At 47.4% G+C, this 20,584-nt stretch overlaps 1 protein-coding gene across 3 annotated transcripts in view; it reads right to left on the bottom strand.

The window, feature by feature from the left end:
• GATB (glutamyl-tRNA amidotransferase subunit B) overlaps positions 1-20,584 on the bottom strand; it is a 77,068-nt gene that overhangs the window by 31,654 nt on the left and 24,830 nt on the right. For 2 of the 3 annotated variants that reach the window (XM_030878226.2, XM_060299696.2), the window contains exons 3-7: positions 14,419-14,532; positions 11,860-12,058; positions 11,326-11,448; positions 2,717-2,830; positions 376-460 (exon numbers count right to left, since the gene is read on the bottom strand). In XM_030878226.2, coding sequence (XP_030734086.1) covers positions 376-460; positions 2,717-2,830; positions 11,326-11,448; positions 11,860-12,058; positions 14,419-14,532 — 635 coding nt within the window. The remainder of the gene's footprint in view (positions 1-375; positions 461-2,716; positions 2,831-11,325; positions 11,449-11,859; positions 12,059-14,418; positions 14,533-20,584) is intronic. The other variant, XM_060299697.1, reaches the window with a different exon arrangement.

Raw genomic sequence — 20,584 nt, 5'->3', positions numbered from 1 at the left:
AAGATATCTAAACAGAAAAAGACACCACTACAACCAGTTCTAAGCTTTCTTCCACTTCTAGCTTAAATTGGCAGAACTTAGGTCTGATAGAATTTAAGGAAGAAAAATTCTTGGAACAAAGGAGGTAAGCTGGAAGCCAGGGAAGTGCCAGGACTTAAGACTCAGCAAGTCTGATGGCAGTCAGGTGAAACCTCTTACCAGCCCTAGAGGGCATATCACAACCCTGTAGGGTACCGTATTTTCCTAATTTTACTAATGAGGAAACCAAAGTGCAGAGAAGCTAAGTACCTTCTCCAAGGTGACATGGCTGGTCTGTGGTGAGCCCAGACTGGAGCCCCACCTACCTGTATTCAAGATGCTGTCATGCAAACTCACCCCAGCTTGTAATCGAACGAGCGAGTTTCATTCAGGATTTTACCTCCATTCTCGAGTTCATTGATTTGCCTCTGAATTTCATAGTCTAAAAATAATAGTTTAGTATCATATTTTGATCCCTTTCATCCAGTTTAGCAATAATTAGACATCTTTTTCAATCTTTATGTCAAAAACTAATCAAGGGAGTTGTTTATAATTCTTCCCACAGATGCTATATTTTATTCTTGCTGCCGTCATAGAATAATCATGCTAGAAAGGGCCTTTTAGGAAGCTCTGCTTCTTCACTTTTTGAGAAAACCCAGACTCAGAGAGATTGCGTAACCCAGTACAGGCTACAAAACGTGGCAGAAGCAGGGCTAGGACCAATATCTACGCAGAATGACCCCAGATCTAAGATCGCTGCTTATCAAGAGTTTTTATCCCAGGATCCATGGGTGGCCTTCAAGGGGTTCTAGTACCTCCTGAGATTATATGCAAACGTGCATGTGTGCACAGGCACATATTTTGGAGAGAGGGTCCAGAATAAAAACTCTGGACCCTCTCTCCAAAATATGGAGACGGATCTATGACCCCAAATGATGAACAGCCACTGCTCTATGCCACACTCCCTCACCACCCAACAAGGCAGAAGTGGTAAGCAAAGCACAGCCACAGTTGCTAAGCTTCCTTATGAAAACAGCTTTAGCCTCCGCTCCCCCCTCAACTCCCCGCCCAACATGTACCACCTGCCCTTGCCCAAATCCAAACTCTTATCATAGCTGATAAAAAGCAGCAACACGAAGAGGATGGCTAAAAGGCGTGATGTAGGGAGAAACATGGGGTAGAAAAATTACAGGCTTGAAGAATTAAGCCCATAACAGTAAAGCTTCGGTTCTTCCAGCCTGAGTCAGACCACAGGTAGAATTCTGTCTCAGACTACTCCAAAGGGTCCTTCATAAAATAACAGGTTAGGGACAGCCAAAATCAGGCAGGGGTCTCCATCATAAGTCATCAGGGATGAATCTACCTAAAATCTTGTTTTTTAGGTTCCCATCACCACCTCTTAGAATAATGAGTTCCAGAACACTTATCACCTACAAGGTGAAGTAGAACTTTCTTTCTGTTCATTCCAAGCTTCCCCTTCACAAACCTGAGCTGGAGGGTTTTCCCTAACCCAAACCTATCATGGCCTCAGAAATCTGGACTGTGTCTCCTTTTACAGGCAGAAGAGTCCACCATCGTTAGTCTGTCTTTACGCGGGGACCTTCCCCAACACCTTCCTCTCCTGTAAGTCATCCCCTTGACCATTTTAATGCTTTTTTTCCTGAAAACTTGTAGACTCAAAGTGTTTTCACTGAGGCTAGTTGATCATTTCAGGTTCAGGATAATAAAATTTTATACAAGATTAGAAAATCTTTTTTGTGTTCCTTCTAATACCCAGGATGCTACTAAACCTTTTGGCTGTGACTCCACATTCATCCGTCCCGTTCTCTGTGTACCCTGAAGGGTGCACCTTAACCTCCACCTCCTCCCTCCTCTCTTCCTCTCTAGATACCTTTGGTTTTAAAGAATATTTTCATTCCTCTGAGATGTCTTCCCCTCACATTCACAGATATCAACTTCTATGGACCACCCTAGATGTTGACCTTGCTCAACTGTTCGATTTTAACTACTAGTATACATTTGTCCACACTGAAAGATCCACAATGTGAACAAACAAGACCAATACCTGATTACACAGGCCCAAGCAATCTATTAGTTAAAACGGTAAAAAGCAGAAAAACATACTGACCAATTAGGTCAAATCGTGGCCATCTATAATGAACAAATATGACTTTATACAGTTCGGTCTGGTCAGAAGGAATGTGGTACATGGAAAAACAGAGTTACAGGATTTTGCAGATCCTCCCATAGAGGTGAAGTCTATTTCCCCTCCCCTTGAACCTGCTTTGAATGGAATGTGCTGGAAGAGATGCTGTGCAAGTTCTAGAGCTAATGACTCAAGAGGCCTTGAGGCATCTGCCTTCATCCTCCTGGGGTGTCCCCTCCGCCAAATAAGAAGGGCTGGGCTAGGCAAGTGAATGAAGCAAGCCCACGTGGGTAGAGCAGCCCAGCAGACATCCAGCACCAAGGCTGCAACACGTGAGTGAGGTATCTTGGACCCTGTATCTCAGCGGAGCTGCCGGCTCCCCACAGCCACATGAATGAGCCAAGGCAGGACAAGTAGAAAAACCACCCAAGCCACAAAACTCTGAAGTTGAGATGTTATTATGTAAGCCATTAAGTTGGGGGGGGATGCTTGTTACACAGCAATAGATAACTGATACAAAGAAGTATATGAGGAGTAACAGCTGACATTCACCTATAGCTTTGGCCAAAAACCTGGCACTATTGAGATTCTTTACTTCGGTTCGAATGCCCAAAGGCTCCCCAGGGTTATGCACAGATATGTTGGCGTCCACTCTCAACTGGCCCTCTGTAAGGAAAGAAAAAAGACAACACTTTAGAAATTCTCTGAGGCAATCGTGGTTTTTTCAAGGCAAGAGAGTACAAGCAACGTCTAACTCTAGTTCCTGTTCAGTTACAGCAGCCTAACCTCAGAGGAAGTTAAGGTTGGTCCTGAAGTACTGACTTCTGCCCACTTGCGAAAATGATGGTCCTAAGGCATCTGAGGGGTGTGTGTGTATATATTTCTGTGCACTTGTGCACATGCAGAATGCAGGAGAAATTCTGGATATACTGGCTTGGGAAATCTAATTTCTTTCATGCCAAATAAGAAAAACAACACTGTTAAAAATGGAGATTTACCCTGCAGTTTTATTCCGAAGTGTTTTTCAAAGTGTCAGAGCTGGGTTGTGGGGGAAGGCTTCAGAAATGATCATGTGATAGCCCTACACTGCTCTCCAATGGAATGTGGATTTCCAACAGTGATTCCGAGAGATTTATAAGAGGGTCCTTGAGAATTTACAGCTCAAGGGCAAGAGCCAGAAACCTGGGCTTTTCCCCTCGTCCTTCCTCCAGGTACTGTAATGATCTCTTCCTTCCATAAACAGGACTCGGAATCCTTCCTGACTGCTGTAAGGGTTTGCCGCAGCAGACAGACAGTGCTGTTATGAAGGGGACGGTCTGTGGGGGAGGGACTCAGAGGGGGCCATCCCCATCCTGGGAGGACCTTCTCTGACCCTGCAAGCCACCCCCCCCGCCCCATTTTGGGAACAGTAATCCCTAAGGAAGCAGGTGGTTTATGGAGAGGGCCAAGAGGCTCTTGAGGAGGATAGGGAGGCAAAATCTCAAGCCAAAGAGAGATAAAGATAAGAAATCATCACATTTTATACCCTGCAAGGTAAGGCCTCAATTCTCTGTTCTCCAATTCCACTTACAATATTTAAAACAGAACAAAAGGGGAAGACAAAATGCTGGATTTTTCTTAGGCAAGTCTTTGAACTAAAAAAGAATCTGCCAAAGAGGAATGTGTCGACGGGCTGAAGAAAGCAATTTCTTTTCCAAGGTTTCATAGCAAAAGCATATTAAAATAATAAAATAGCTCAAATATATTCCATGCCAAGAAAAAGAGACCCTTGCAACAGGTCTCTGTCATTCCCACTCTGCCGCTCCAATGGCCACCCACGTTGACAGGCAGGGAAAAGGTGCCTTTCAGCCCAGAAATTTCTCTATGTCTCCAGAATGGACCTCTCACATTTCTACAAAATCCCATAGCCCCTTTAGGACAACATGTGCTTCCTTGAATCTCAAGAAGTCCCAGCGACTCCTGATATCATCAGACTCTTGGTCTAGGAACCCTGCGGCATCCTTTGCTGCTGTTTTCTTGGCCCTTTGTAGTCTAACTGACTAGATCCTGTCAGTTCCTTCCCCCAAACATCCCTCAGAGCTGTCACTTCCTCTCCATTCCCACGGCTGCCATCCTTGCCTGAGCACCCGCATCCCATCCTGACCTTCAACTCAGTGACCCCTCCTGCTCCAGCCCCGCCCCGCTCCAGCTCGGTTCTGGCCACATCCACTCCCAGCACTTGACCAAGTGCACAGCTGGCTCCCACTGGGTCATCCCACCTCCTCTGCTTGGTATGCAAGAGCCCTCGTCTGGTCTTGACCGATGCACCCCACATTTCCTGCTGCTCATTCCCTGAGAAAGCCTCCTCCCATCAGGGAAGCTTCTGTCTGCTCGCTGGTGCCCACAGGCCCTCGTCATCCCTGCTACTGGCCCTCCTTCAACCTCAGCTCATCCTTCGAGGTCCCACATAAGTGGTACCACCTTCTCCTCCTGGAAACCCTCATCCGTAGGCCGGCCTCCACTGGTGGCTCCTCGGAGCTACCAGAATACATGCAGTCAGTAGAGCACACGATTGTAGTCTATTCTGAATTAGTCTTTTCTCTGAGACCAGATGGAAGGCCCTTGGGAATGGAGCCCAGATTTAAAACCCCCACCCCTCTTGCCTTCCCAAAGACATCACTCCTTCAGTTCTCTCCTCTCTCCCACAGCACTCCTTAACCCTCTTCTTCAGCATTCCCTCTATGCATGTGTATCCATAATCAACAGTATTTCTCACTAGAAACAAACCCCAAAGACCCACTCCCTTGAACCCAGTTCTCTCTTCATCATTCTGCTGTTATTGCTCTGCTTTCCTTTTCAGCAAATCCTCTCAAACAAGTACTGCTTGTTTGTTGGCGTCTCATCTCCGTGAGCTCACCTCCCATTTACTCCTACACCCATGTCAGCCTGGCTTCTGTCCCTACCTCTCTGCAAAACGCCTTGTCAAAGTCACCATCAACCCCTGGCTGCCAAATCCCACGGACGCAGGACACGCTGTGTCTTCCCCTCACTGGATACGCCGGCCCTCGGCGGCATGTGACCTACCAACCAACGCTTCCTCCCTGCAACATCTTCCTCCCTCGGCTGCTGTGACCTTACTCACCCTTAGCTGGCCCCTACCTCCTGGACACTTTCCATGTCCATGTCATTTGTTCCCATCCAGACTCAGGACTGTCTTCTTTACCTGCACTCTCTCTGTAAATGTATATGGTCTTAAACACCATTCAAGTTCTGATAACTCCTGAATTTCTCTCTTCAGCCAAAACCCTACTCTGAACTCCATCCACACTGACCTCTGCGCCTACTTCATCTCCACGTGGAGGTGGCCCAGGCATTTCAATTTCCGAAACTGAAGGATCTGCCCCTGCAACACATGCACATTTGTCCTCATCTTCCCCGTGTCAGCAAATGGCACCGCCACCTCGTTCCTCAAGCCTCCTTGACTTCTTCCGGACTCTTTGCCTTCTACACCAGCCTGTTAACAAAAATCCTGTTATTTCTAAAAACCACCTCGAACCCACCATCTTGCTCTCTCCATCCTCACCGACACCAGCCACGTTCCATGGAGCAGCCGTGGTGGTTTTCCAAAACGGTAATCCGACTATGTTGTTCCTTGGCTTAAAAGCCCTTCCCTGACCTCCCACTGCCCTTGGAATGAAATCCAAACTTCTTATCATTGTTGGTGATCTAGCCCTCGCAGACCTTTTCAGTCTTACCTGAGGCCACACTGCCCTGCTCCTCGCGCCTTCCCTACAGTGGTCTTCTGCCACCTGTGTTACCTCCAAGCATATACTGTACGTTTTCCTCACCTCAGGGATTTTGCCTGGGCTCCTTCCTGGACGCTCATCCTCTAGCTCCCTGGGGCTGGGGCCTCGGGTTATTCTCCAGAGGCCCTCGCCACCCAATGTATTCTTTATCACGGCACCCTCTGTACTTCCTTAAAGCACTTATCACTGACTACTTTGTTCTATTTGTTAATGGATTTGTGTCCCTCATGAATACAATATTTCCTCTAGGTAGCAGGAACAATGTCCTTTTCACTGCTCTGTTCAGAACCTAGAGCTGCCTCTGGCACATGGTAATTGTTCGATAAATTCATACCTTGGTATCTTCCTGAGCCACGAGTAAGCAGACTGGTCTCACAGTAGGTTCCCGACAAGTTCTAAAGTTCTGTCTGAATAGGACTAATCTACTGAATCCTGTGAAAGGCCCATTCAGCTCAAAGGAAAACTTCCCAAGTATGCTGAGCTCTGCCCAGCCAAACCTCGATACTTGGGAGAGAACTTTTTTTGAGCCCTGAGAACCCTGAATTGGACCTCTCCTGCTTTTAAAAATACATCTTTCACAATTTAGACTTTTAATTTGGAAAAGGAATAAAGCATGAGTTTCAGTCTCTCCCAGAGAAGACCGCACTCCATAGATGTCTGAGGGGACTCATTTAGTGTCCTGCAGTGTTGAAAGGCAGTTCCCTTGCCTGGATTCCAATACAGTATCCAACACTCACAAAAGGCATTTACCCAGTGAAGACAAAATACCTTTTAAACAAATTAAGGTAAATTGCCTCAAGTCCACAAAAGCCTCACAGTCACGTTTGCTTCAATGCATTCTGCAACACGGGGGGGAGGGCCTTCACAAGAACGTTATCAAGCTCAATTTCCACCCTCTAGAAGTAGATATATTTGTAACAGCAAAACGAAAAAACCTGTACTACTGAGCACAGTGATATGGTGCAGTTACATTTTTTTTTTTTTTAAAAAACACATTCACACACCAGAAATATAACATCAGGGCAGAAAACTGTTTCTGTCAACAGCAGGGGCCTGATGATTTAGTGAGAAAGTCTATTAAGCTGTTTCATTCTGATCACTGAATACTCTCCAGAACTTAAACAACAGGGTTTGACAAAAAATAAGGTAAAATAAATAACGTGGCTCAATTTTATCCAACATATTTCACAAAGTTTATTCATCCACAGTGAGTGGTGATTCTACTTACTACTGTCAATAGAAGCACCTGACCTTTCATGAGCACAGGCTATTTGTCAGGACCTGTGATACGTTTTATGCACATTACCACGTTCTTTCCCTACAGCAGAGCTTTAATGACACATCCACTTAGACGTCCTTTAGGCAATTCACACTTGACACGTCCGAGACGGTATTCCAGGTTTTCTTCCACAAGGCCAGTCCTCGCCTGCTCTTCCCACCCTGCTGCCCCAACTCTGTTTGATGACTTGGATGACTTCCTCTCCTCTTTGGTTTCTTCCTTTCTCTTTCCATATACAATTATTTAGGGACTCGTTTCACAAGTGTGGAAAGGGAGGCTCACAGAAGTCAAATACCTCGCCCAGTTTCTATAGCTAGAGGCGGTAGGATAGGATTCCAACCCAGGTCTGGGCCTGCAGTGTCCTCAGCACTCACACTCTGCTAACCCAGCTCCCAAGGTTGTTTGTTTTTAATTAATTAATTTATTTTTGGCTGCGTTGGGTCTTCCTTGCTGCGCACATGCTATCTCTGGTTGCGGCGAGCAAGGGTACTCTTCGTTGCAGTGCGTGGGCTTCTCATTGCGGTGGCTTCTCTTGTCGCGGAGCACAGGCTCTAGGCACTCGGGCTTCCGCAGTTGTGGCACGCCGGCTCCAGAGCGCAGGCTCAGTAGTTGTGGCACACGGGCTTCGCTGCTCCGCGGCATGTGGGAACTTCCCGGACCAGGGCTTGAACCTTTGTCCCCTGCATTGGCAGGCAGGTTCTTAACCACTGCGCCACCAGGGAAGCCCTCAAGGTTGTTATCCACAGCAGCGGAGACACTGTCATGGCTGGCACTAGGAAGCGGGGTGACAGTGCTTACAAAGGAAGGCGTCCAGAAGTCAGACACACCCGGGCTCGGGCACTTCCTGTGCACCTTGGCCAAATAACCCAACCTCTGGAAGCCTCAACTCCTCACCTGTACAGTAGGCACAGTAATACCCATCTCTCAGGAATGTCATAAAGTTTAAATGAGACAATAAATTAATTTAAAAAATGCTTAGTGAACTGATGAGCACATACTCGATGTTCAAACCGGCAGATATTACAACCTTGGAAACATTTAGCGTATCTATATACTTTGGTACACATTCAACTCAGCAGACTGCTTTGAGGATCTCAACAGTGGCAAACATCCTGAGAAGGAAGTGACTTCTGGAACCCAAGCTGAGCTAGTCTACGCTCATTAGCAAAACTATCAGGAACTCACTGAAGCACAGCCCGGAGCAATTTAAGTTTCATTCCAAAAGCACGCTGGGGGTCCACTGGTGCTCTCCAGGGCAGCCTTCCGTTGGTTCCCAGGCTGCATTCTCCAATGGCGACACAGTGGCCTATGGTGGTGGGACAGAAGGATGGGAAAGGGGCCTGGGCTGATAAAGTGCTGAGAGCACCAAAAGCTGGACACCTGCAGACTCCAGGCAGACCTTCACTACCCAGAGCACTTCAGGACAACATCAGCCACTCTGCTGCTGTGCTGGGGGCAAAGCTGTCTGATTTGTATTTAAAAGCAACAAAAAGTGTCACAACAAATGAGATTTAATGAACCCTCTCAGCTGTCACTGCCTGATGAGTTCTCACTGTTATGGTTTATCTCTTGGCAAGGACCCGATGGGACTATTTCTCAGCTAACAGGTGGCCTGTTTATTATTCCATAGGTTTGGTAGGAATCACAGTTATTTTGAAGAAGAATGGAATAATAAAACTTTTTTAAAGCAACAGTGCATAAATGGATAACTACCCAATCTGCCCATATTTCGTTTCTATTCTGTGGGTAAAAAGACAGGATGAGCCAATTCTCCATTCTACAATGGAGAATTCTCTTGCTCTAACACAGAGCACTCCACTCAAACTCATGTGGCTGGCTGTGTTTTTCCTGACTTTAGCTTAAAGAAGAGAGCAAATTGGCAAGTTCCATCTCTAGATTCAACTTGTACCAGGGCTTTGATGTTACAATTTGTTGCCCATTAGATGTCCTATGTGACAAATGTGGCATTACAAATTCTGAAGTCCCTTTGTAACATGTGAACAAACGTGTGACAAAATGGTCGGTAAATGGTATGATAAACCGACAGGGAGATGAATCATCCCCACCAATGGTACTCAGTGGCACCCTCTGTGACATGTTAAGTGGTTAATTTTTTGTGTCAACTTGACGGGGCCAAGGGATGCTCTGATATTTGGTTAAACGTTATTTTGGGTGTGTCTGTGAGGGTGTTCCTGAATGAGATGAACCTTCAAATTGATCTACTGAGTAAAGCAGATTGCCTGCTCACCGTGGGTGAGCCTCCTTCAATCCGCTGAAAACCAGAATAGAACAAAAGGCAGAGTCGGGGTGAAGCCAAGCAGGACCCTGCGGGGCTCCTGGACATGGAAGCCTTTCTGTGTCCCTGTTTCTTGTTTGTAGAGAACAGATTCCAGCCTCCATGACCTTCCCTGAGTTCCAAAGGGCAGGTTCATACAGTTGCTAATCAGGGAAGGGAGGGGATGCAGAGACAAGGGAGGAGAAGTCAAGAAACAACAGTGCAGCCTTGGGGCAGGGTCCTGGTTCCCCCTCAAGGGATACACATAACACTATCTTTGAGCTCTTTATAGAACTAAAACCCCCAACAAATGGAAGATGTTAACTACCTGATGAAGCATTCTTCATTCCAGAGAGAAGGTCATGATGTGATAGCCTTAAGAACCACAGAAGCTCATCAGGAGACCAGATTAAAGGAGTGCAGGCCCTGCACACACCCTGATCCTTATCAGCAACCCAGCCCTTGAACCACTGCTGTAAAACTCCTCACCAAATCCCCCTGGGTTGGGACACACAGTTTTGAGGTCATGAGTCCACTGTGCTCCCCTCCGCCTGGCAAAGGAGTAAAGCTATTCTTTTCTACTTCACCCCAAACTCTGTCTCTGAGATTCGATCTGGCACCAGCGCACAGAGGTCGAGTTTTTGGCATCGGGGGAATTTGCTGTCTCTGCCTGACTGCCTTGGATCGGGGATACTGGTCTTGTCTTGGACTCTGGCTCAGACTGGAATTTACGTCCTTGGCTCTCCTGATTCTCAGGCCTTCAGTCCTGGGCTGGAACTATACTATTGACTCTCCTGCTGCTTGATGACTACAGATCTCAGGGACGCCTCAGCCTCCACAGTCACATGAGCCAATTCCTTATAATAAATCTGTTTACATGTCACACGCACATGCACACACACACATCCTATTTGTTCTCTTTCTCTGGAAAACCCTGACTAGTAAGTACGCCACTGGACTGAGAGATGGATTAACCACTGCAGATGCAGAACCTGCACCCTTTTTCCACGCTGTCAGGGAGTGCTCTGCGAGTGGCAGACATTTTTTAAAAGCCCCTGGGAACAGAAAATAGGGGAAAACCATGGGAGAGATGGGCATTCAGGGATGTAAGAGTGGGCAAAGCAGCACTAGGAAAGGCTCATGAAGAAACTGGGTTTGACCAAAACTTGTGATCTTTGTATCCAATTTGCAAACACTTAAAATGTATAATTTCCTTGATCCCAAGTTTTCACATTGTTTCTTCTGTTTAATTCCCTATTATATTTCTATTGAATTTCAGACTTTATCTCAAAGTTAAAGTTTTGTGAAATCATAACCTTGGTTTGTAGTCGATACAATCTGGCTTCAGCTTACATGGATGGAAATTCTATAAAAGGCGGAAAGAGACCCAGAGGAAAAGCATCCAGTAGCAATGAAGCGCTGCCCACACAGAACTCACAAACTAAGAGCTACTGTGCATAAACACAGGGTCTTCTGAGGACGATGAAGCTGTTCAAACACATTATTTTATTAATTCTCACAACGTCCTGATGCAAGAGGCCAGGAGGACACCTCCAGTCCCTGGACTCCTAATCTCACACTCTTGGGCTCAGCACCTCTGCAGGGCCGCTGTTTGTGTGTTTATTTTTGGTCAGGGGCTCAGAAAAAAATTCAAGGAAAATTCTGAAGAAAAGACCCCAAAACCCTGAGGTAGAAAAGGCTGAGCAAAGGATGCAAACAACCCCACTGTAGCTGCTGCAGAGAATAAGACTCCAGTGAGGAAAGAGCCCGGGAGTGGAAAGGGAGATGGGGAAGAGGCGGGCACTGCTTCTGTGGCTGCTACCTGCCATGTTCGCCTGGCTGGTCCCCAGGGCCTGAAGAATCAGCTGTAGCTCCCTGACGGCTGCAGCCGCCTCTTCTCCACAGGACATGTCAGGCTCCAGGACCACTTCCAGAAGGCCGACCCCTACCAAAGAGAGGCAGAGTCAGTCTGATTGGAGCTCTCCAGTCTGATCCGCAGATACATCAGGCTGAAACTTAGGAAAACCCTGCAGCACTGACAGGCCCTGAATCGTTTCACTTTCCCCTCACTCTTGGATTTTGAACTTTGGTTCTTTTCTTTTAATGTCTGCTTCAGATGTCAAGCTGCTGGGTCTGTGACTAGGCGGCGACGCTGTCTCGTTTTAGGGGTGGGTTAGTTGCAAGCGCATAGAAACCACAGTCCTAGCCCGGCTCTCTAAGCAGCTCTGCCAACACCAACAATGATATTCCGATCGCCATTAGTCAGGCTCCGGGGCCTGTCTCCTCAGTTGGTTTGGGCAAACTCTGGAGGGGAAGGGAAGTGGCAGGAAGGAAAATGGGGACTCTCCAAGCCTACCCGCTCTATTCAAATCAATGAGCGTCTGGGACCGCAGGCTGTCATGGAGGCTTTTGCCGCTGTCCTGTTCCAGCTGGATCTGCTTGACCCCCGCTGTCCTGGTGACCATCTGACTCCGCCTCTTCCCCACACAGACGCTGTACACCAAGCTCCCATTCACGGCGATCGGCAGCCTCTGCTGGGTAATCTGGTAGCCGGCCTGCACGCAAATGTGGGCCAGAGTCACTCATCTGTAGGTCAAAGCTGGGAACTAGTTGATCATTCCTTTTAATGTCATAAAACTACAGACTTACTTAAAACCACAACAGAACAGAAAAGGAAAAAAGGAAAAGGAGACACAAATCAGTTTATGTGCTGCGGCCGTAATTTAGCCTGGCCTCTTTTCGCTTCTCTGGACGCCCCTTTCCCCATCCCTGAACCCACACCCCCAATAATGAAGCAGTGAACAACGTGGACCCTATCTTCCCTAGAGAGCACCATTCTGGGGAATAACAATAATCTCTCTGTCTGAAGCCTCTAAGAAAAGAACCTATTGTTTCCACTAAGCTCGTTAGCTCAGCCCTGCAACTGATTACTGGGCTCCTGACAGACCCTCTCACTGGAAGTGCTGGCTAAGCATCCTGCCATCTACTCTCAGCACAGCTAACACCAGTTGCTAGTGCGCTGAAGCTGGATTCATTCCTGCTTTTCGAGCTCACCAGTCATGTCAGCTGCCCTCCCTGACCCGACTTCCCTTGTTCCTCGAGCCAGAAAATGCTGTGACACTCACGCCCGGCTAATGCAAAGCACAGAGTACTAAAATACTGATGGATGTTGCCAGAGCTCCCTTGCCACCTTCTAGGTGGGGAGGAAGAATTACTTTCAAATGCACATGCGCATGAACGCACACTAAAGAGAAGGCAGGTCAGGACGGAGAACTGGGGAAGAACAGAGAATGACACTGACACAGTTAGTGTCCCCTGACACGGTTCTCGGTACTTCACACCATTTAATCCTCAAGACAACCCTAGGAAGGAGCTACAGGGCATGGAGGGGTGAAGGGCCTTGCCCAAAGCCACAGAGCTAGTAAGTATCAATGTCAGGATCTGAACTCAGATGATCTGACTCAGAGTCTGCGCCCCTAGCTACCCGGCCAGCATTGTTCAAACCAGCTGCATTGGAATCATCCGGTAGAGTGGTCAAAACAAAGATCTTCTGGCTCCATCTGAAGCATTTCTGACTGCACGTCTGGGGTGGCGCCTGGGAACTTATATGTCTGACATGTTCCTAGGAGATGCTGATGCTAATGGCCTAGAGAACACACTTTGAGAACCACTGCATTAGGTCAATTTGCTCTCTGTGCTGAGACAGGAAGTCTCAATCTGTGAAAATTAAACTCTGGGTAGGGCTGCCAAATAAAATACAGATGCTTGGTGAAATAGGAATAATGTGAATACATTATTTAGATAAAAACGAATCTTCTTTTAGTATAAGTGTGTCTGTCTCATGTAATATTTGGCAACACGACCTCCAGATTATCTGAGCTACCTGGGCAAGAAAATCCAGAAAGCCAGAGTTAATAAAACATCTCATTTTAGTCACATATTGCTAAGTCTCCCACCTGAACCAAACTCGTTATCACTCTTAAAAGATGAAAAAAATGCAGTTCAATTCTCTCCACCCTACCAAGCAGTAGAATTTACTACAAGGCTGGCAGCCAGAGGGAAAAAGCAGCAGCAATTGGAGAATTCAGGTTCCAGCTGTATTTTTTATTTAATTCTACTCCTGCCCTCACCTGCTGAAAACAGCTCACCCCCGCCTTCAGTTCAGAGAGAATAACGTGAAGCAATATCATCACTACTGATTTCCTAAGCCTCAAGAAGGGCCACACTTACTATCAGAGGCTCAGAGCAAATCAAACATTATTTTGGGAAACACACTTGACATTACAGTTTTGGTTCAGTTCAGTAATATGAAAAATTGGCTCTAGTTCACACTGACTTTCCTCTTAAAGAAAAAACCTTTCTAATTTTAAGGAAAAAGTAGGTTAATATTGGGTTTACTGCTCGGCCAATTACTGCTGTTCGTCCAGGCTTCTGGTTTACGTTTCTGCTTGCTCTTGCCCACTTACTCAGTACTTGGGGACGACATGAATGTCTGCAGAGGAGCCGGTCCTGTTACTGGGACCTCCAACTTAACAGAGGGACGCGCTCGCTCTGTCTCCGGAGCCACAGGATGCACTGACTGCTGCATCAGCCACGGAAGTAGCTTCTGTCCTAACGACAATTAGCACCAAACCCCACAGCCGGGCTGAGCCTGAGAGCGCGGGCTGCTTCCCCTCCGCAGTCAGTTAGGAGCGAGCCGCCAGAAGCACGAGACTCCGCCAGAGCCGGCGATCAGGACCCTGGCATCCAGTCTGGTAAACGTCAGGGGGCACTGGCTTCATCAGGCTGGGCAGGGCCTCCCGCTGGGATGGATGGAGCTCTGGCTGAAGAGGCGCTCAGCCCCCTCCCGCGGCTAAGCCCCAGCTCTGGGTGGGTGGACAGACGGATGGATGGACGGAGGGCAGAGCATACTCACAGGGAGGTCTGCGTAGAAGTAGTGCTTCCGGTCAAACAAGGACCTCCTGTTGATGTGGCAGTCCAGGGCCAGGCCGGTCATCACGGCTGCTTCCACACACCGCCTGTTGAGGACCTGGGGGGACAGAACACGCGGCTCCTCTCAGACCCACCTTCTGAACAAACGCTCCTCCGCCTGCGGACATCCTCCCCGAATCTGGCCATCCGGCCCTTCGATGGGCATCAGCTCTGGTTCTGTGTAGGCAGCTCGGCTTACAAGCCGACTCTGTATCTGGAGTCAGGGCTAGTTTATATAAAAAAGAAGATGCGTGCGGTGATGGGTCCCATTGGGCACCTAGTAACTGCCACATCGGGGGTCCTTCCCCCCTACCCGTACCTGACATGACATCAAAGTTAACAGGGAAGGTCCCAGAAAAGCTCAGCAGAGTGGTTACTACAGGAAATAAACTTACTGTCACTGCCTCTGCTAGAAGAACAAGGAGCCGCTCAGAACACACAGGAGGCACTGATTCCTGAGAGGAGGGTTTGAGAAGCAGCTCTCCAAACAACCTCAGTGAGGTTGGGAGACACTGTGACACAGAAAGAATGAAGTTCTGGAAATGACAGGACTGCAGCCATCTCCTCAAGGGCTGGGAAATGACGCACTCCTGCCTCCTACTCTCGGTCCAGGCCTGGCTGATTCCCTAGAAGTGGAGGCTGAGCGTGCCCCGCCCCCTCACCTCCCCAAGCTGCTCGTCCCTCCAGGGCTCCTGGGGCTCCTGAGCTCCTTCTGGATCCCACCCTGTCCCGCTTTCAGGAGCAAAAGACCAAGAAAGGGCTGGCCAACCTTCTGGCCCCAAGGGACGTAAACAGCTCTTAGCACTTTGGGGGGTGGGTAGGTGGCTGGAATGAGGTAGACAACTAGAGATGAGAGGAAAGAGCATTCAGCTCTGGAGTCAGGTCCAGACCCCACTGCCGCTGTGTAGATGTACAGCTGTGGGGCTGGAAGCCTCAGTTTCCTCACCTCTGACAGAGGGGTTCAATGTCTACCTTGCAGAGGGGACAAAGTCACAGCTGGCAAACCTCCTCCACAGCAGGAGTTCAATACATGGTTCATTTTCCCCACACCGCTTCGGGGCACGTTTTGAGGACATTATGCTTGCTGATGAAACATATTTCTATTTTTTATTAGACTATTTATGGTGTTCTTTAGTGTATTTACTATGTTATTATCTACGTAGGACTTTCCAGTTATGCTTTTTTACATCCGCCGTTTTATTTCAGCCCCACAGCAACCCTATAAAGAGGGAATTTGTATTATTCCAATATGTCAGAAAAAGAAAAAACTAAGACCCAGAGAGACCAAGAGACTCACTGGAATCTCAGAGCAGAAAATGTTAAAGCCAGCTCGAGAGTTCGCAAGTGCCCTTGCCCAGAGGGTGACAAATAGAATAGAATCCCTGTGGTGCGGGGACCAGGCACCCAGACACAGGCAGGACTTGTTGATCAAACACGCAGATTTTAAAAACAAATCTGTACAAGAAAATGTAAGAGGTGTCTCTACTCACTGCAACATACAACCCCCAAAAGAAAAAGCCAACAGCAAACCTCCCTCCTAATAACATCATCACGTGCCTGGTTTTGGAAACCGGGTTACAAAATGGAACCATCTCACAGCTTCCATTTGGAGCTCTTCATTCTGGGCCAAATAATATCGTCAGCTCTGCAGTTATAATGGTTTTCACGGTAAGATGTGTGTGCGGCGTGAACAGGATGCTCTAATTATTGACGTTTTCACTTGCTAATGTTTGGCATTTTACTGAACAGTTGTTACTGCAATACAAACAGAGCTGGTGGAAGAGCCTGCCAAATCCAAGCCCAAAAACCTGACCCGGGTTAAGGCACACGAGAACCTGAGGCTGGGGTCCCGGCCCCGAACCCCACTCCTCCGGGGCTGGGCCGCGGCATGGATGTGCTTGGAAACTGCCCGACTGGCTGTCTGTCCAGTTCTTGCTTTATCACTCCCACTGTTTTCTAACCACTGCTTCCTCTCTCATCTCTGTCCAGTCTGCCCCTTTGGGGCCAACCTTCTTCCTTCCAGGCATGAAGAGAGCCCAGGTCTGTTTTGCTTGCTAATTTCTGAGTGTGCATTGCTAATAAACACCCCTCGCCTGGTGCTGTGCGGGAGTGAAGAGTCGTGGGTGATCACAGACTCTCACTGCCCCTGCATGCACATGAGTACACGAGCACTTGATAAACCATCAATTTCCAAAGAATAAGAATTCAGTAAAACACACATACATTACAGCAATATTGAATATACTTTCATCTTTTCTGGATGATTTAGGCGGCTTGGAGCACTTCAGGGTCAGAATTATAAGCGTCAATCATCACCACACTACAGTTGCACAGAAGGGCTAGTAAACAGAGAGTGCCAGTTAAAAGAATGCCAAGAAAAAAGAATTTATTGCGATCCTAGTCAAGCTGCTTGTGACAGATGGAGGTCCAGGTCAGCATGTTCTGAGGAGAGGATGCAGAATTGGAAACTTCAACTGGGGCTGTCTTTATTCCAAAAAATGTCTTCAGTGTCTACACAATACTAGGCTTTAGGAATGCAGAGGGACATAGGACTCCGTTGCTGGCCTCAATGAATGTGCATTGAGGACATGAACCTGCCGGCACATTCTACATCCTTTGCAAGTTCATCTTCCACGTGAGGATGATCCTGCTAAAAATGCAAATCTTATGGCATTCTGTTGCCTAAAATCATTCAGCGGCCCCCATGTCCACATGATAAAGGCCAAGCTTTTACACGGTCTAGCTCCAGCCTCCATTTTCAATTCTATCTCCTATCACATATCCCCCCACCCAACCCCACCCCACGGTCCAGTTCTCCTGTAAACCATGCTGACTGCTGACTTGCCCTATTCCTACTCACAGTCTACTGAGACGTCACCAAGTCTGTGCAACGTTCCTTACGCTTCTTCCTATGTACCTCTCTGACCTTCTACATGCTGCCATTTGTGCTTGTATCACAGTGGATTAGATGTGTTTACATATATTTCCACTAAACTAAGTTTCATGAGAACGGGACTTGTCTGTTCAGCCTTGGACCCCTGGAGCCTCATACAGAACTGAAAAGCAGTGGTGCTCAATGTGTGTTGAACTCAAATGAGGAGGGAGGTGATGGGTATCCACGGAGGGTCTCAGAGAGGCAGTGATGCCTCACTCTCCTCCAAGGTGTTACCTGCCACCTGCTGGCCTTCAGACTTATTTCTGGAAGTGCCCTGAAGTGATGACCAATCACGTATGATATGATCAAAGAGGTAACTCAAAAACTCCAAAGACTAACTTGTCCTGAAGAAGCCTGTTACAGAATTTTCTTTGCAATTAACATACAGTGACTACAAAGGAGCTCACGGCTAACCCCAGCAGCTTTCGTGTGGAAGGAAAGCAATGCTTCTTGGAACTCACAAAGCACAACTCTCTCAGGTGAGCCTTAGGACACCTCACTCTGAATTTGGGAACCATGAACAGCAAGTGCTGACTGCACTCAGCTTGTGTCAGGAGGTGTGCTCTGCACACCACACGCACGTGCCATTTAATCCCCTCGGTGGTCCTAGGGCAGATACTCTTATAATCCTCATCTTACACATAATGAAGGGAAACACAAGAGATTAAGTAACTTGGCCCAAGGCGACACACACAGTAAGTGGCAGAGCCAGGATGTCAGACCCCCAGAACCCAGGCTCTGGGCTACACTCATCGTAAGCCTTCAAAGAATGAAGTGCATTACTGTTAGCTCTCAAGACCCTAACTTCAGGCCATAACTCTGCAGCAGCGTCTCAGACCAAACCCTTCCGTTTCCAGTATTTTCTTCCTGCCAGTTTCTACCTGCATAGTCTTGTTTTCAGATGTCAAGCTCTTAGAGGGTGAGCCTCGTGTTCTTTGACCTTTGTAGAACACTCTGTACACAGGCTCTGGCATGTGGGAGCTGGAGAGTGAGTGGACCTACAGTTTTTCTCAATCAGCAGGGGATGTTGTATTGCTCGACTTCTGAAACCTTTAGACAAAAGTACCTGTGAAACGATTTATTGAATAAGTGAAGAGCTAATTCCTTAATCGGAAGTTAAGAAAGGTATGAGAGGCGGAGGCAGGAGATGAGACAGCCAATAAATGTCATGACCAGCAGAGAGACTGGGCAGATCACGGCCCGAAAAAGGATACAGGGTGAGGGGGTAGTGAATGGTCTTTAAAAAGAATCATCACTTGTTCGGCTTGTTTGAAAAATAAGCAGTCCTGAAACCGTAACTTGTGTGGAACCTAAAATACATCCAGCGCATAAGGCAGCATAAACAGCCCAGAAACATCATGAGACCTCCAAGGACACGTTGTGACCACAATATGAGAAGCAGTCTTCGAGTTTTAAGACTTACTTAGCCTAACCAAAGAAACATTTCCTGATCTCTGAGCACAACAATCGTTTAATCATTTAATGACAACTCCCAACACATACAAGATAAATAATCAAGTAATTCATGTTCTACTTTCTTAGTCTGTCTTGATTTTTTCCCCTCCTCCCAAATCCTCTAATTCAGGCCTCCATTCAAACAATCCCCCGTCCAATCAAGAATTCTGCACCTGCCACCTGGCCAGGTGTCTCTGCCTCCACCCTCAGCCCTATAATCTCTCCTCCACACCCATTCAAGAGTGATCTTTCTAAAGGATAAATCTGTTCATGTAATTCCCCTGCCGAAAATCCTTCTTCCCTCCTCCCCACCACCGAAAGGATAAACTCAAGTGCTGGTGAAGTCTTCAGTGCTTTTTGTGACTCGGCCCATCATCACCTTGCTGGCTTCCTCTCCCTCCACTACCCCCAACCCGACAGATGCTTATGCAGCTCTGCACGTGACATGCTTTCAAACAAACTGCTGCTTCTGCTGGGAACGCCCTTCCTCCTCAACCACTTGAGCAAGATCTTAGCACCTGGCAAGACTCCCGGTTGACCCAGCAGTACCTCAGCGTAGGTATCCCTCCTTCTCAGCTCCCGCGCGCTCTGGAAAAACACTGGCTCCCCAGCCAGGCTGAGCTCCCTGAGGGCAGTCAACTCATTTTATCTTCTTTGAGCCATTACCAAATGCAAACCAGCTGATTAAACATTAACTGAGGTAATGAATAATTTAGCATTCCCTTTATCAACATCCCAAACTCCACAAGCTATGAAATAAAAGCAAAACTGTTCCATAAAATGTGTCAGGAAAAAGCAACCACTCTTAGCATGTAAAATAGAACAGATTTCATGCAGAGACCTTATTACACAGATGACAGACGAGCCAGGATGTCAAAAAGGCAACTTAGAAGATTCTCAGCAGCAGGAAGACACTCATATCCCAGGGATGGAGGGGCTGCGTGGGGAGAAGCAGAAGCAGTGGACGTGACTTCTCCACTACCTGTGATGCTGACAGAGGAAGAGGGAAGGAGAAATTCCCTGTTGCTTCTTTCCTCCCAGCTCCAGTCTTTCATCAGAGCCTCCCGCCCAACCAGTCGGAAGCCAGCTGATGGGGGCGGGTTGGGGGAACACTAGGACCGTCAGCCTGCGGGAACACATGCCCCCTGATCCCCCCCCCCCGCCCTCCTGCCCCCCTGCAGTGATACTCAAAAGAGCGGGCGAATGGTGAGGCGAGGAACTGAGGAACGCAGGCCACGACCACACAGCAAATCCCATCCATTTTTATACTCACTTCTATGACTCCTTCTTTTGTTAAATATCTAATTGATCAAACGATGCCACTCTCAAGTCTATCCAATCAACATACAAATGAAAATCTTGTGGACTCCTTTTTCACATACTGGTATCCAAGAATTATGAAATGTTACTAATTTATAAGGAGGATTTGTGATAACTCAATTTGGGTTGGACCGAACTCTAAGGTGACATTGACTATTAGGAAACGATTTGCTAAGTAAGTTCACGGAATGAAGAAGACTCCATAACTTATTCAGTCAATAAAACATTCCCTAGGATTTTAGCACATTTACGTAAAATTCTACAAATTACAAATAAATCAATTCACAGAAGTCAGTCTTGGGGACCTATGCCAGGAAATATTTTGTGATATACTTCAAAGGAGTAAAACTGCATAGTCTTCAAAATAGTTTGTAGTTCACACCATTTCTCTCCCCTTCCT

Source organism: Globicephala melas, chromosome 5, assembly GCF_963455315.2.
Source record: "Globicephala melas chromosome 5, mGloMel1.2, whole genome shotgun sequence".
NCBI lineage: Eukaryota > Metazoa > Chordata > Mammalia > Artiodactyla > Delphinidae > Globicephala > Globicephala melas.
This window is presented reverse-complemented; position numbering and strand designations above follow the sequence as displayed.